Source organism: Anolis carolinensis, chromosome 5 (genome assembly GCF_035594765.1).
Source record: "Anolis carolinensis isolate JA03-04 chromosome 5, rAnoCar3.1.pri, whole genome shotgun sequence".
Lineage (NCBI taxonomy): Eukaryota > Metazoa > Chordata > Lepidosauria > Squamata > Dactyloidae > Anolis > Anolis carolinensis.
The window spans coordinates 121827749-121843832 of record NC_085845.1 but is presented as its reverse complement, the minus strand read 5'-3'; the positions used below and the strand labels follow the sequence as shown (position 1 = coordinate 121843832).

The window sequence follows — 16084 nt, the reverse complement described above, 5'->3', positions numbered from 1 at the left end:
CTTCAAAATTTATTACATTTGCAGGGTCTGGTGTCTTTTAACTTTAGAGATCCTGTTTTAATATTGCCCTTCTATATTACTAGTGTAGTTTTTTTTCCCCATTTATTTAGATGGCATTAATGAACACCTCTTCTCCTTCATGAATACGACTTAGCGTGCTATCACCTGGTTCATTCCAAATTAATAATATAAAGTCCAGCATCATCAACTCCCATCAGAATATTCAAACTCCTTAAATAAAGTCTTTTAACACAAATTCAAGATGACAACTGATTATGGATCTGTCAGCCTGATCACCCAGGCTCAACACTTGTTTCGAGACACATTTCAAGTGTGCTGCTTTCCATAATTGCAAAAATGAAACCCTTGCATATTTTTCTGAGATATGCTAGCTGGGAGAAAACAAGGCTGTCAGTCATTTATCTATCCCTCCTCCAGGAAACAGTTTTATAGCATCAAACTGCCCTAAGGATTTTGGGATTTTTTTTCCTTTAGTGGAAAACTACTCTAGTCTGGCAGTAGCTGCTACTTTCCCTGCTGTCTCTCCCAGATTCTGCATGCTTCTGCGTGCTGTGAACTTTATTCAAGACTTTCGCTTTGTAATGATACTTTCCAGTTCCTACTTATTGTTCCAGTTACTGTGTATATGTGTGCATTCAAGTCACATTTTGACTTGTGGTGATCTCATTTATTTTGTAGTGTTTTCTTAGGCAATGAATAAGAGGTGGTTTTGTCAGTTCCTTTCTCTGAAATATAGGTGTATAGCACCTGTCATTCATTGAAGGCATCCTATCCAAGTACTAACAAGGGCTATTTAGAGTCCAATTCATTTGAATGGATCTATTGTAGACAGCTTTAATAGTAGATTTAGCTTTAGTCTTGCCTATTGTATTTCACTGAATCTCACCACCATTTTAGTCACACTTTCATTATCAAAAGGTTGAAGGACTTTCCGAGTTTTCATCTTACATGGACATTCTATGCATCTTTTGCACACAAATTTCTCAATCCAGTCATTTTGTATGCATTTCTCGATCAATGACTACATGTTTGTGTCTATTTTGTTGAGTTCACATTTTTATCATTTTCAAACTACATGTCTGCGTGCACCACAGACATCTCAAGATACAAATGCCAAGGGCACGATCAAAGCCACCTCTGAACACGTTCTGGAGCGTGTGAAAACAATTTTGCACAAAATATCAAATCCAAGTGTGATACAGATCCTATCTAGATTGGCCTCACACTTCCAACTGATATCACTCACCTTGCCTTTTTTACCCCTAAGATTTTTCTCTGAATCGTGTACTCAGGTCCCAAGGTGACCAAAAGACTGGAAAATTGGTCCAGTATATTGATAATGGTTTCAGTGTGATAAGCCATGACCAGATAGATAAGATTACCTTGTTTTAAGCTTGTTCTAGACACATTAGCTCAGCTTTCACAATTCTTCAGGTTATTTTTCATGTTTATTGCAACCTTTTCTTCCGAATTAGTCCTAACTCTATTTCTGACTTGCCCTAAGTATAGGTTTAGACTATTTTCTTTTCCACATAGGATCTGTTTTACAACATTTTCCTGCATGGCTGGGGTCAGACTGGATGGCTCATGTGATCTCTTCCAATTCTATGATTCTATGAGCTGTGATTGGCTGGCTCCACACTGTCCTACCCAGTTTCTTACTTCAAACCAAGACTTTTTGCAACTTTTTACCCACAACCCTTTTCACCTGAAGCTCCAAATAAATTGCCAGTATCTCACAGATTTACTTCTTTTCTAGTAAAATTTGAACACCTATTAAAAAAATTTATAGTTGCAGTTCACAGATCACTGACATGGGATAAGACTGAATCAATGAAAGTAATATCTCTTGAAATATTCAAAGTCTCATGAACAGGACAAGTATCTAGCTTAGCACATCTGCCTGTTAAATTACAGTCATACTTATACTGGATGCAATCTTTTTTTCTTTTTTTGCATCCATAATCCACAAATCAATATGTTTCTAAATAACCACAAATCATTGGAAAGTCCTGGATGTTTTAAAAAATAATATAGCAGAATTGAGTTTGTGTGTTGAATCAATGCATAAATCAAGGAGACAAAAACTGACTCTAAATTAATGTCATTTTCACGTACTGAAAGTGCATACATTAAAAGCATTTCAGAGGGGGGAGGAGCTAGTGATATCCAGTCCATGTTAGTGTAGCTCCAAATCCACTCTTGGTCTTAGGACTCTACCAGATGGCCAGGGGTAAAGCAGGGGACAGTGGAGGGAACCATCACACTCAGCTCTCTACTGTTGGGTTCGACCTCAGCCTCCCTACAACATTTCCCCATCAGTCCCTGCTTCCTCTTCAGCTTCTGATGCCTTGTTCAATGAGGAGTCTGGTGTGCAATCTGAGCTCCTCTGCCACATTACTAGCATGGAGTCCCATGGAGCCCTGCCCAAAGTAGCATTATGTGATGGGCTCCATGCTGGCAGCAGAGAGAAGTAGGGAGAAGATGCTTCTCTCACTAAATCTGATGAGGTCCTTAATCCCAATTTTACCAAATCTATCATAGGTGCTTGACAGTATCCCCCAAACAGTTCAGCACATTGGATGATCCCTTTAAAGTTCAACCTGAAATCCTCCGCCAACATTAAAATTACCAGACACTACAGCAGTTGTTCTCAACCTGTGGGTCCCCAGATGTCTTGGCCTCCAATTCCCAGAAATCCTAAAGCTGGTAAACTGGCTGGGATTTCTGGGAGTTGTCGGCCAAAACACTTGGGGACCCATAGGTTGAGAACCACTGCACAACAGAGAGGGAAATCATAGTGATATATATATATATATATATATATATATAGGAGCCCCGGTGGCAAAGTGCATTAAAGCACTGAGCTGGAGACCGAAAGGTCCCAGGTTCAAACCTCGTGAGCGGCATGAGTGGCCGCTGTTAGCTCCAGCTTCTGCCAACCTAGCAGTTTGAAAACATGCCAATGTGAGTAGATCAATAGGTATCGCCCCGGCGGGAAGGTAACGGCGCTCCATGCAGTCATGCCGGCCACATGACCTTGGAGGTGTCTACGGACAATGCCGGCTCTTCGGCTTAGAAATGGAGATGAGCACCAACCCCCAGAGTCGGACACGACTAATAAATAATAATAACGTCAGGGGAAACCTTTACATATATATATATATATATATATATATATATATATATATATATATATCCCAGATTCCCTTGCATGTTAATTGTATGAAATGGATCCACAGTTTTGAAGAGCAAAAAGCTAATGCCCCCAACACAATGTTAGGGTATCTGATAAAGGAAACTCTACATCTATCAGAATCTGAGAAAATAGGAGCCAGGGTTCTACTCTTCTTGAGAACTACTTTTATAGACATTTCATTGTCAGGTGATATTTATTTATTTATTTATTTATTCACAATGTTTATACCTCACCCTCTCTCACCCTGAAGTGGACTCACAGTGGATATCTATTCACAGATATTACTCTGTGAATAGACACCACATAGATAAGCTACAGCTCTGCCAGCTCTGGTTAGAGTCTGGACTAATATATAGAAAATCCATGTTTGACTAAGTACTGAGCCATAAAAAATCCTAGATGACTATGGTATGCAGTATGCAAAGGAATCTTATAGTGCCTTAGAGACTTAGAAAATAAAGTTGGTAGCTGAATCAAATCAGAGATTTTGTTGTCCCTAGCCACACATTAAACCTTTGTGGTGCTTTGCAAGTACTGACTAAACACTCATATGGTTCTTACTATAGTCACTTTCTGTTTTAATCAATGTTCCAGATCAGAAATATCCCACAATTTTTTTGGTGATATGGGGACAGGAAGAATCACTCATCCGCAGCATCCTTCAAAAGGAGGATGATCTTTTTATTGTATTTTAAGTAACATCCACTTTCTTCTTTTCCTGCTCTACTCTCATCCTTTGTGTCCTTTTTCAGTGATAACCATGTTTCCAAACAGCTATATTTATATAACTTATAACTTTGTATAAGTTTTCTTATTTAATCCTGTTGCATTCCTCTTCCTGCATAAAGTTATGATTCCCACCCATGAGAAAAAGCGGGATAGAAATGAATTATTATTATTATTATTATTATTATTATTATTATTATTATTATTATTATTAATAATAATAATAATAGGGTTCCTCCTTTTCTTGTTTTCTCTTATAGGTAACCAGATAACTGTCAGTCCTAGATTGGTATTGTTTGTGCAATTGAACTTTCACTGCAATAAATCCCCATGTTACGCCAATTTATTGTTTATTGTGTAATAAAGATGCATGTTTTGATTCTAGTCCCTAATAACTTGAAGTGTTGACACAGGAACTTCATAGTGAGTAATCTCAAGTGTAACTTCCCTACTTTGAGCAATTACTTTAAAGACTGTCCACCCTTTTAAAAAGGTAAAACTATGAAGTTCCTGTGTAAAGTATATGATAACAAGAGATATAGTGATAAGTTAACTTTCAAGGTCAGTATAAAACTGAACTCACACTTTCACATTTAAAAATAAATGTAAAACAGAACAATTATATTTCATGTTAAAAGGCTCTGATTAGAATTGCAAAGATAAATATAAAAAGACACAGGGCAAAATTTATAACGATCACTTCAAGAACCTATACTTTTATACCATTTCTGGAATACAAACAGGCTATACTTCAGAGCTGAGTCAGTTACTGAATTAAGCCCGGAAAACTTACAGCAACCCAGTTACCGAATTCTTTTTTGAAAACTCATATTCTCTAAAGTAATGAGTTGTAGATTGTAACCATAGCCAACCAGACAATAAACATGATTTCAGTAAAGCCAACTGGCATTCTTCACACTGCATTAAGTGAAAAGTTCAAGAACCATTGTAACATAGCACTTCAAAGTCAAATAAAAAAGTAAGGAATTATGACCTCAACTGAACAATTTAATCTTTTTTTCTCCAAGAGAATATTAGACTTTTCATTACCATATAAGGAGATCAGAAGTCTCCTTTGTTCAATTCCAGACTTAGAAACTTAAACACAGCTGGATATGCTTGGTCAAAAACAGACACAACCAAAATCCAAAAGAAATCATGAAGATGGCTATGGTTCATTAGGAGAGTTGATTGAGAATATATAGAATGGTTCATCTGAGCATATCACAAAAATATGTAGATATTAACCTGCCAAAATACACATGTTTTAGTCTCACTGACTTTAGTAGAAGAGTGAAGTATCTGTTCACATGCATGGAAGTAAAGTTCAGACACAAGCTCTAACTGAGGACATGTTTTCTCATGCATTTAGGTTTAATGGAATGGGTGTGCTAGCTCTACCTACTTTTCTTATCCTCCTGATCACTTTTCACAAGCTGTAAGGTTACTTGGTTGCTCTGCAACATAAAGCTTCTCCACTATGGATTAAAATATTTATTTAAATTGTTTGTGCAAGCAAGAAATAAAAAAACTTTTCGTATTTTAGGACTTCTTGAGAGAAAAAACTGAATTTCGGTCCAAAATAGTTCTGTTTAAAACACAATTTTTATGCAGAAAGAAAGCCCTTCACAAAAACTTCTCCAAGTATAAGACAACAGCAACAACAACCTTCCTTTTCAAAAATACGGAAACATAAGAATATTCTTTACATCCTTTGCTCTGATCTGCTGTATAATTCAGAATACTTATTCTGAGCAATGTAGGTACCTGAACAAACAGAGCATCTTATGATAATTATAGAAGCAGAAGTAAATTTAAAACAATAACCCAGAAAAGCCACAAGTAGCCATCCAGAAGATACAGTTGCCCCTCTGTATTTATTGATTCTGTATCTCTTAACTAGCTGTGGCTTTATAATATTTAAAAAAATCCAAAAAAGCAAATTTTGATTTGACCATTTTATATTAAAGACATCTTATTACACCACTGGAATGGACTTGAGCATCTACAGATTTTGGTATCAACAGGGAATCATGGAACCAAACCCCAGAGGATACCCAGGGCCCACTACATCAGGTAATGGAGACAAGATGGACTTAGGTGTTCTGTCTGAGATAGAGATTATGCTATGTGAATCTCTATGATAAAGTCCTAAATTGGTCTAAAAAATAATGTGACAAGGTCCAAACAGGGAGCAGCTAGTTTAAAAAAGAGTAATTCACAGATATTTCAGTGTCTACTATGAAGAATATCATAGAAAACTGCTGCCACCACTTATATGCAAACATTATTTCCAACAGACTAACAAGAATCTTAAATTTTCAAAAGCCCCACTTTAGCCTTAGCTGCATTTAGGTAGAAGTCCAGTTGGTGAGATATGCCTTGCTTATGAGGAAGACTTTCTTGTTGTGGAGTTATTTTGCTGGCTTCAAGAGGTCATGAAGCTTTGACATGTTTTTAAATGATGTTTTGTTTTGAATCTAGGAGGGTGGCTCAACCTCATCCTAGAACTCGGGGTAAGAAGGCTCAGTTTATTGGAACAGAAATCAGGTCTGCTTTTCTGTGCAATCTGGCCTAAAAGATTCTGGTTTGTATTCAGAAGATTAATTATCCAGCAGAAGTATGGCATTTGGCTAGACTGTACACAAAAAGCATTTTACAGAAAGAAACAGTTCGCTAAATGTATGATTCCAATTGCTCTTTTTACTTTGTTTGTAAAACATTGCATCCTTTTCTGCAGCCATATAGTGTTTATTCCTAAGTCAATTTATCAGACCAGTAGAAACAACCCTTATTTTATTCCTGTATTCAAGATAGTGCTATGAAAGAAATTTAATACGTTTGTTCATACTGTTTAAAAATGGTAGGGCAGACTAGAAACAGAATGCTGTACTAAATAGGCTTTTGTTTCTGCTTTGAAAAAATATTCTTGACTGAATTTTGGAACTTGCCCTAAATATGTACATATCTAATTTCACACCCACATCATTATAAGTGTCTGTTTCTGATGCAGCCCATAGAGGATGACTGTGAAATGTCACCTAAGCAATTCCCTGATCCTTTGTCACGGGAGGAAGGTGGAGCTCTCTCATAGTAGATGCCATGCTGCTTCTGTCCTGCTTGGGTGATGGATTGGGAGCTCTAGAAAGGCAGCTGACCAATGAGTGTCTAGCAAGTGTGCAGTGTTCATTGACTGGCACATAGCCTCTGCTGGGACACTGATACCTGGATAAAAATTTTCTCACGGCCTTGAGGGAGAATATTTAAGCCAGATGGGGAGTGAGGTCCATTCACTTGGAGCATACCTTCTTACCCCTCCCCCCCCAATGTATTCTGCTTTATTATATGGTATCAGTCACAACTTTAGGTTTTGGTTGGCATGGATTTTGGTTCATGGATAAAGGGCCAGTTCATTTGGAAACTGGCAAGTCAGAGATCCCATGACTGTGGGCTGAGGTTGGCCTTGAGGGAGAATATTTAAGCCAGCTGAAGAATATATTTTTTTTTTCGTGTCAGGAGCAAACTGAGTTGCTTCTGGAGTGAGAGAATTGGCCGTCTGCAAGGACGTTGCCCAAGGGACGCCCGGATGTTTTGATGTTTTTACCATCCTTGTGGGAGGCTTCTCTCATGTCCCCGCATGGAGCTGGAGCTGATAGAGGGAGCTCATCCACACTCTCCCCAGGTGGGATTCGAACCTGGCAGCTTTCAGGTCAGCAAACCAACCTTCAAGTCACTTAGTCCACTACGCCATCTGGGGGCTCCTAGCTGAAGAATGGGGTCCATTCACTTGGAGCATATCTTCTAATCTCCCCCCCCCCCCCCCCCATGTAATCTGCTTAATTTTATGGTTTCAGTCACAACTTTAGGTTTTGGTTGGCATGGATTTTGCTTCATGCATAAAGGGGCCAGTGCCTTTGGAAACTGGCAAGTCAGAAATCCCACGGCAGCGAGGTGGGGTTGGTGGTTGGGTGTATTCTGAAGGCAGACCCATGTCACATTCAAAACCCAATTCAATGACAGATTGTGACTGAGTCAGCCCATCAGGTTGCCTCGGCTAATTCTGATGGAGAACTGGCAACTAGCAAGCAGGTTGGCCAACACTGGGATCCGGACCCATCAAATAAATTTGTGGCCTCAAGGATGTTGGGTACATCACTGTGGATGCAAGAGGCAAAGTTAAGATCCCACAGACAAGGAATTTAAAATGATCTAGAGCAGAGGTGGTTTAGAGGTGTAAAGCTTGTTGGGAGCACTTATGAGTTATGAGCACCTTATGGCTCATTGCCTTAATCCAATGAGCCACAAGGTCCTCGTAAGTGAATCTGAAATCCACCGGGAAAGAATAAAGTCTACATCACTACCATTCATTTTCTGATTAGAAAGAACAAGTGAAAATGGTGACAGTCTTGATATCAAACATTTGGGAAAATGCTGAAAGTACTGAAGGTCATTTATCAAAATTTTGAAGCACTAACTTTCTTATATGTCCTTTTCATCTTTTTTCTTTCACTGTGAGTCAATATGATGTTTAAATCATTTAAGCTCCAGTCATTTCCAAGAGACTGGCTATTTTTCTAAGTTAAAGGCAAAGTAATTCAGAGATGCCATTTCCTGGTACAATAATGCATCGCAGGGACACATGCTACTAAAGAAATTTTCCATCCATAGTTGTCAAGTAAGCATTCTTCCCCGTTAATTAGGCTGGAATCTTCCACAGGGATGATAATTGCTGGAGGCTGTGTTCTAAATTCCTTCTTGGCTTTACACTGCAACAACTATACCACATACCAATCAAGGCAGTAAGGCCATTGCTTTTCCTCTTTTCAAGATGTTTTGAAATAAAGAAATGAGTCTAAAATCTGATGTTAACATTTTTTTTAAAACCAACACAGTTGACTTTGCCTAGTTTCTTGGTGTCATCTGGATGTATGAAACAGAATATGATTACTTCATTGTCCTCCTCTCAAATCCATACTGTGCTTTTGTTAAAGATAACTGTATTTCTCACAATGAAACAGTTGCTCCATGACAGCATATTCAGAGTCTTGATTCAGTCTTTCTGCATAATCTTTTCCTCCCTACCCCCCAAAAAGTACTATTTGACAGGGCCTTTTCTGCATTTTTAAGCTATCCCTTTAGATTAGCATATTGTTTATTTGAGCTGGCAGTAATCAGTCAATGTGATTAACTATTCAAGGAAAAGCTACCACAACAAATACAATTCTGCAAATTCCCCATGTGTGCTTCTTTCTTGTAGACAAATATGTTTTGCTCAGAGTTTACATGTGGAACACATCTGTCTTCAGAAGACTCAGAACATTGAATTACTACATACTCTGGCCCCATCTACACTGCCGTGTAATGCTGTCTACATTGACCATATAATGCAGTTTCAAACTGTGTTATATAGCAGTATAGATGGAACTCCAGTTTCATTACTGCTTTGTAGTAGAAATAGAATCCATTGCTAATTTTCTTATTGAAGGAAGGAACAACTTCCTTTTTATTGTGAGAAAGCCTTCAGAAACCACCCAACTTTTGAAGAGTACTCACAGCTCAGGGCTTATTCCGCACAAAATTCATAAGTAGGTTCTTTTCCACAGAAAACAATATCTTCTGGATAATAAATACCATAGCAAAATATTTGTGCAAAATAGGTATGTGTGAATTGTTTTGGAGTAAGTCGCAAACTGCAAGGTTCCAATCAGTATAGTATTCTTCTAGTTAGAGTTTCCTGGAACTTGAAAAACAGTTTTGACCACTTTAAAAATATCTTTGAGTACTCTTGACATCATTACTTTTCATATTGGTGGGATGACTACTAAAAAGACATCTTTTTAAGCTTGTGCTGAACATTCAAACAGAAATTGTATTGGTATGAATATATTGAGGTGTGTCTTCATAGTCTTGGTGTGAAATATTTGAATACATTAAAAACAACAAAGAAACACATCCTGACTATGAGGGCATCTGCGATATAAAATCAAGGCAGGCTCGCATTATTCTAATTGCCATGGCTCTAATGTATCCAAGTATGGCATTTGTAGTTTCATACAGTACTTAAAATTCTTTGTAGTTCAGGAGAGAAGAGTGGAGCTCTTTAGCAGAGAAAATTGTATGCAGCACACCAGACTATAATCCCATCCTCACAAACCAGTCTGGATTCCACATAATAGTAGCATGATGGTTATAGTGGTATCCAAATGTAGCTTAATTACATTTCTTGTGGTCCCAAATAGTAATTATATACAGTAGTTTATAATCTTTCTCCTAGATCAGTATCAAAAGGCCAGAGATGCTTTCTACAGGGAAGAACATAACTCAGAAAACTCAATTTCCCTTTTGATTCAGCCTTAATTTTTAAACATGCTGTCTCAAAACCAAATATTAGAAAAGTACAATGGGATCAAATAAAATAATAAATGCTACATTCTACAGATGCATGAAACTGATGTATTTGCTTTGTGACAACATGAGGAAGACACTTTGTAGTCATTGTTTTGTGCACATAGAAGCAAGAACAGGAAAAAAAACAGTAATTGGCCATTATTGTCGCAATCCAAGAGGAGGAAATGCACATACATACCGGAGCTATGTGTCTTTCCCCAGGCTGAAAAGCCCAATCCTGGAGCCAGGGCTGCACAGAAATCATCTGTATGGGGAGGGGGAGGATCAATTTAAGGAACTTTGAAAGTCAAGTCTCAAAAATGCATGAAAAAGTCAAACATTCTAAAATTCAAGTGTAAATGCTGAAATGATGAAAATTTCAAGTGTGAAACAACTGCAGAACTAGTCTCCAGGCACCCAGATTGAATCCTTTAATGGTCTGACTTCCTGAGATCTTTTTACTGAAGAAGTCAGGAATAAATGTCCGAACACATGCTGTGAAACCAAGCTATGCTCATAATGCAGAGACCCAAAGGTAAGGCTGTATCCTATTCAGGAGCATGTTTTTCTCATCAGAGAGTAAATATCTTTAACAAGGGAAATGCTTAATGTATCTACATAATAAAAGTTTGAGACAACTATTTTGTGGTAGAAAATCATCAGGAATTTTTTATTGTTTCACTGTCTCATTTGTTATTGAGTAGACAGTTGTCTATAGGAGGTGTGTGAGTGTATACACACACACACATATATATATACATACACACACATGCATACATACATACACAAACATACATCAAGAGGAAATACTTTATTTGAGGCTGATCCCGGGGACCACATCTATTGTACTGTTGTTGTAGTTTTAACCTATGATTTTCCTATGACTGTCATTCGTTGTCTGTATTAGTTTGCAAACATTTCTCATTCAAATCTCAACATTTTCGAGAAGAATACTACTTGTGCTTTTCATACATTGTATCAATACAAGCAGATGTGAGAGTATTCTCACAGCTGGGACGAGAAAGCACACATACACACACATACAGAGAAAAAGAAAGAGGCGGTGGAAAGGCTGGAGGCTATTCTGAGCCATTTCAACTATTGAAAACACAGAGTCTTTTACATGTATAATTCACAACAATGTCTACGAACAGTAGTTTAAGAAAACTCTTCTTCTATACTGCCTTGAGATGGCAGTTCAAAACTCAGTACATAATTAAATACATATGATGGATTTTACTGAGTGGTTAATGCATGTAAAATTTCCTTTGACAATTCAAATTTATACTCACTTTAGTTCTTATAAATCTTGCAGGAGTATAATTGACTTAACATTTTCTCCAATACAGCTAATACATTACTTTCATTTCTATCTGGATTTTCATACAAATGAGAATTAGGCACGCAGAAAGGAATTAGTGCTACCTGATAGTCAATGCTAAAACATCTGGGGAGACGACCAAACTGTGTGTTTTGAAGACTCTCATCTGTAACCATTTGCAGAGATATATGGTGACTTAAGAGTCTGATTTATTATTGCCAGCACAGCTATAGGAAATGAAATTAATTTTACCATTGAAAATACTCTTGATAACAAGCAATGCAGAGAAATCATTATATGGTTACCAACTATTTCCCTCCCTCTGGCAATTATACACCAATTTTCCACTTGCCCAGAAATTAAAAGAGAAGGGTGTTCTATGATACTGCTGCATGAGAAGAAAAAGACAAGCTGCTGCATATGTAATGAGACAGATTATTTCACCATTTTGACAATAATATGGAATTGATGCAAATATGCATTAAATACTAATTATGAGATTCATGCTTAACAGGAAAAAATAATGTATATACAGTATATACTGTATATGTATATAGTACACAGTGACACACATCTCTGTGACTATCCACTGCTCTCTCATGGGGGTTACATGCTCAAACACCACACTACATACTAATCCCTAAATAATAAAAATTCTGCATGCTCACAAAGCATGAAAGGAGTATTCAATAATATTGTGGTCGTAAGATCAATATAAAACAGGAAGGTAGCATAAGCTATGCTAGGAAGAAATTGCTTTTGGTAAAGTAATAATCATGGATCAACCACAGCACAAGAATGCTTTTATGGAAAGTCCTGCACTTTGTCTTGATAAGTTAGAAAATCCAGTGCTAGAAAACTATGCACATGTGTGAAGAAGAATAATGAAAACTGGCTTAAATGTTGGATTTTTTGCCAATATCTTCCATCTATTTAACTTTGTGTGGAGAGGAACAATGAAAAAACTGCCTCCAAAACCCATGGGTAGAAGTGAAGATTTTCTAGAGATTTTATCAGAAGGCAAGGCCATTGGGCTTACTGTGATGCAATGTAGTAGCCAAGATTATGTGACTTTGTGACTCCTGTGCCATTTCCTTGTGCTTTGTAACCTCTCTTGTTTCCTGAAAAGTCCTAAGAATTGTTTCTCTGATGAAGTTTCAGTGCTTCTGACTCTTGGGTGCCCTGAAAACTTCATGGAGTTTTGTTCATCCTATTCCAACTCTGAAAAGTAGGTATTATGTGAGATACTAGATTTCAAATTAGGCCACAGTTCTGTTATAGATAATAACTTATGGAAAGCCAGTCTCTAAAATCAGAGAAAGGATGTCTCTAAAGAAGAACATCCCCTTGTGTGAACACCCATTCCAAAGTCCTCTGATATGATTATTTTTTTCACAGTCCTTTCGCAAAAGTAAGAAGAATTGAGTCTACCCAGCTAGATCTTTCCATGTGTTTGGACAGGAGAAACTTTAGGGCTCATCTACACTTCATTCTAGTTAAACTGGGTGTGTGTGTGGGGGGAGGGGGGGGGGCTTGGATGAGCCCACAAGATATATTTCCATTAGCAAATCCATTAGGTTAGCTGGCTTTAAATGGCAGACAATGCCTAGTGTTCACTAATCTCACCTTCCTGATTATCCTAAAGAAAAACACTCACAGGTCTACATTTCTGCTAATGGACAAATGCCAGTGCCACTTAGGACACATCAAGCTAACAACAGTGAGGGACAGGCAAGAAAAATAGCAAAAGTAACTTCCATCCCATTTTCCCCACACTGTTGGGAAAATGGGATGTTGGCACTGCCCATATGAACAATGGTTCCAGTTTCAAATCAAAGTGTGGACTACTTTACCTAATGCATAACAAAACTGTGGTAAGTGGTTTTGCCCTGTGAGATAGCCCCATGAATCATGTCAACACCATGGAGTGACTTCTCAACCACCTTGGGGTGTGTAGTTTGTTTTGAGGGGCTCTAATATGTTGGAGTCACTCTGGAAAAGCAATTTGTTTTTTGGAGAGAAAAACGCAAATAGCCCACAAGAAAACTTATTTGATTTGCCATTTTAAAAATCTTTTTAGCCTGCTCATGGGCTCTACATCAGTTTAGATAATCAGGGCGTATTCTGTATTGTTGCTAATATCTCTCAGGTAAAGAGCTTTGCTCATCAATCTAAATAACCTTTATGATTTAAAGAATAACGGTCTCTCCAGTTTCTGACTTAGAATCACACTACGATACGTTTCATGGATTCACAGAAATAAAATGTATAGGAAAACACATGATACAAGAATATCAAAAGATTTTAGTATATTAACTATCTGGTAAGTATTGAAAGAATATTTTAAAATATTCACAATATGGTTGAAAAATATGTTTTTCAAGTGTTGACAAACCCATCCCAATAAGATTAATTCTGGACTGATGAGAACTTTTACAGTTCAGGACTTATTCTGAGCAAAAATTGCATTTTTCTTTGGATTTTCTATGCAGGAAACAGCAAATTATGTCTTTTTTCTGCACAGAAAATATTTTATTTTTGCCATAAATAATCTCACACCCCTTCAACTACACCCAGCAATATTTTCCCCATTACCCCATATCTGAAAAGGCACCCCTACCTCTTCAATCTGAAAATAATGACAAAAATGATACAAAGAACTGAAGTCTGCCAATATGTCAATTAATTATTATGAGTCTTGTCTCTGTCATTAGCTTTGGCATAACTGTCTATACAATTACCACTTCTTTGTACATCTCTAAAGACATCCCATCAGAAGATCTGATTTTTCTTCTCCAGACTTTCACTAAATACTTTTTGGTGGAAAAGTATAGTGATTCTGGTGTTTTCACGACTAAAAATGACTAATGGACATTTCCTTTATGCCACTGCTTGTGTTGTCCACCCCACCCTCTTGTGTGAATGGTCTGACACCTGCTATAAATATGCTGCATTCATCAGCTGATGACTTCATAATTAAATAATTATTTGCATGTGTCAGTGGACTGATAGAGATGCAACAACACATTTTCCCAGCATTTAAAAAAAAAAAGTACACCTCATCATGTTGCAAAAACTGCAAGTTAACTGTAAAATTAAAATAATCAATCAAATTAAATCATAAACATAGATTAAGAACACTTCTCGGAATCCTATATGACTGTTTACATATTATCTATCAATCTAATTAGCAACGGTGCTAAAAGATCAGTTATTGGATGACAAAAGGACGTAACAGGATATGAGCATGAGTGCCCCATACTTCTTGGTGCTAATGTACATTAGAACAGATGCAATGTGCATCAATTCTGTTGTGCTTTGGACACCAATTAGGTAGCACTATGTAGTAATGTGACACTAGCCCTCTAATGGATACGCTCATTATACAATGGCACAATTTTCAATCCTACAGACATATTCACTTAAAAACATGATCCCAGCCATAATAAAAAATGTAAATAACAGTAATAAAAATAAACATCTTCCTTTCTTTTTTAGCCCATCCTAAAAGCCAAAGAACTGAATTTCCATCTCCTTCAGTAGGGAGTCCCAGAGACTGGGAACAACAGTGAATACTCATGTTTGTGTCTCTATAAAATATAATGTTGCAAGTCAAGAGTAGGGTCTTCTGGTACTCTTAACAGCTATGAAAGATAATAAAGGATAACACACTCTTTCAAATATCCTGATGCATAGATATTTAGGGCTTTTAAAGGTTACATCGGGGCCCCTGGTGGCGAAGTGTGTTAAAGTGCTGAGCTGCTGAACTTGAAGACTGAAAGGTCCCAGGTTCAAATCCCGGGAGCAGAATGAGCGCCCGCTGTTAGCCCCAGCTCCTACCAACCTAGCAGTTTGAAAACATGGAAATGTGAGTAGATCAATAGGTACCGCCCCGGTGTGAAGGTAACAGCACTCCATGCAGTCATGCCAGCCACATGACCTTGGAGGTGTCTATGGACAACGCCGGCTCTTCGGCTTAGAAATGGAGATGAGCACCAACCCCCAGAGTTAGTCACGACTGGACTTAACATCAGGGGAAAACCTTTACCTTTTACTAAAGGTTGCACCTAGTACTTGGGCTGCTTGACAAAAAGATGGTGAACATCTTTTCATCAAACACGCAATAAATATAGAGATATCAACATGTGAGTATATCATCCTGGGCTTAATAAAGAATAATCACATGGAGACTAATTAAAAGATGTACCACCTAAAACATCTGCTCTTTCTTCTTCCTTAGACTATGTTAACTATCAGGCATTTAATATGTAAATCCAGCCAAGCAAAACAAAGGTCCACAGGTTTAAATTGCTACTGAGTGTGCCCAGCTCCCTATAATTATATTTTGTTAGGTTGGCTCTGCTCCACATCCCATCCCATTTAGGGAAAATCTTAAGTCATATTTCATATTTGGTTTATATGTAGTATAA

The 16084-nt window shown here is 37.5% G+C and overlaps 1 protein-coding gene across 15 annotated transcripts in view; it reads right to left on the bottom strand.

Moving 5' to 3' along the window:
- The window catches only part of pcdh7 (protocadherin 7), a 473476-nt gene that overhangs the window by 50427 nt on the left and 406965 nt on the right, over positions 1–16084 (bottom strand). For 7 of the 15 annotated variants that reach the window (XR_010006631.1, XR_010006630.1, XM_062982209.1 and 4 more), the window contains one exon: positions 10533–10598. The exons of the other annotated variants lie outside the window; for them this stretch is intronic. Coding sequence is in view for 5 of the 7 variants with exons in the window: in XM_062982209.1 (XP_062838279.1) it covers positions 10533–10598 (66 nt within the window). In the remaining 2 variants the exon portion in view is untranslated. The remainder of the gene's footprint in view (positions 1–10532; positions 10599–16084) is intronic. 15 annotated transcript variants of the gene reach the window in all.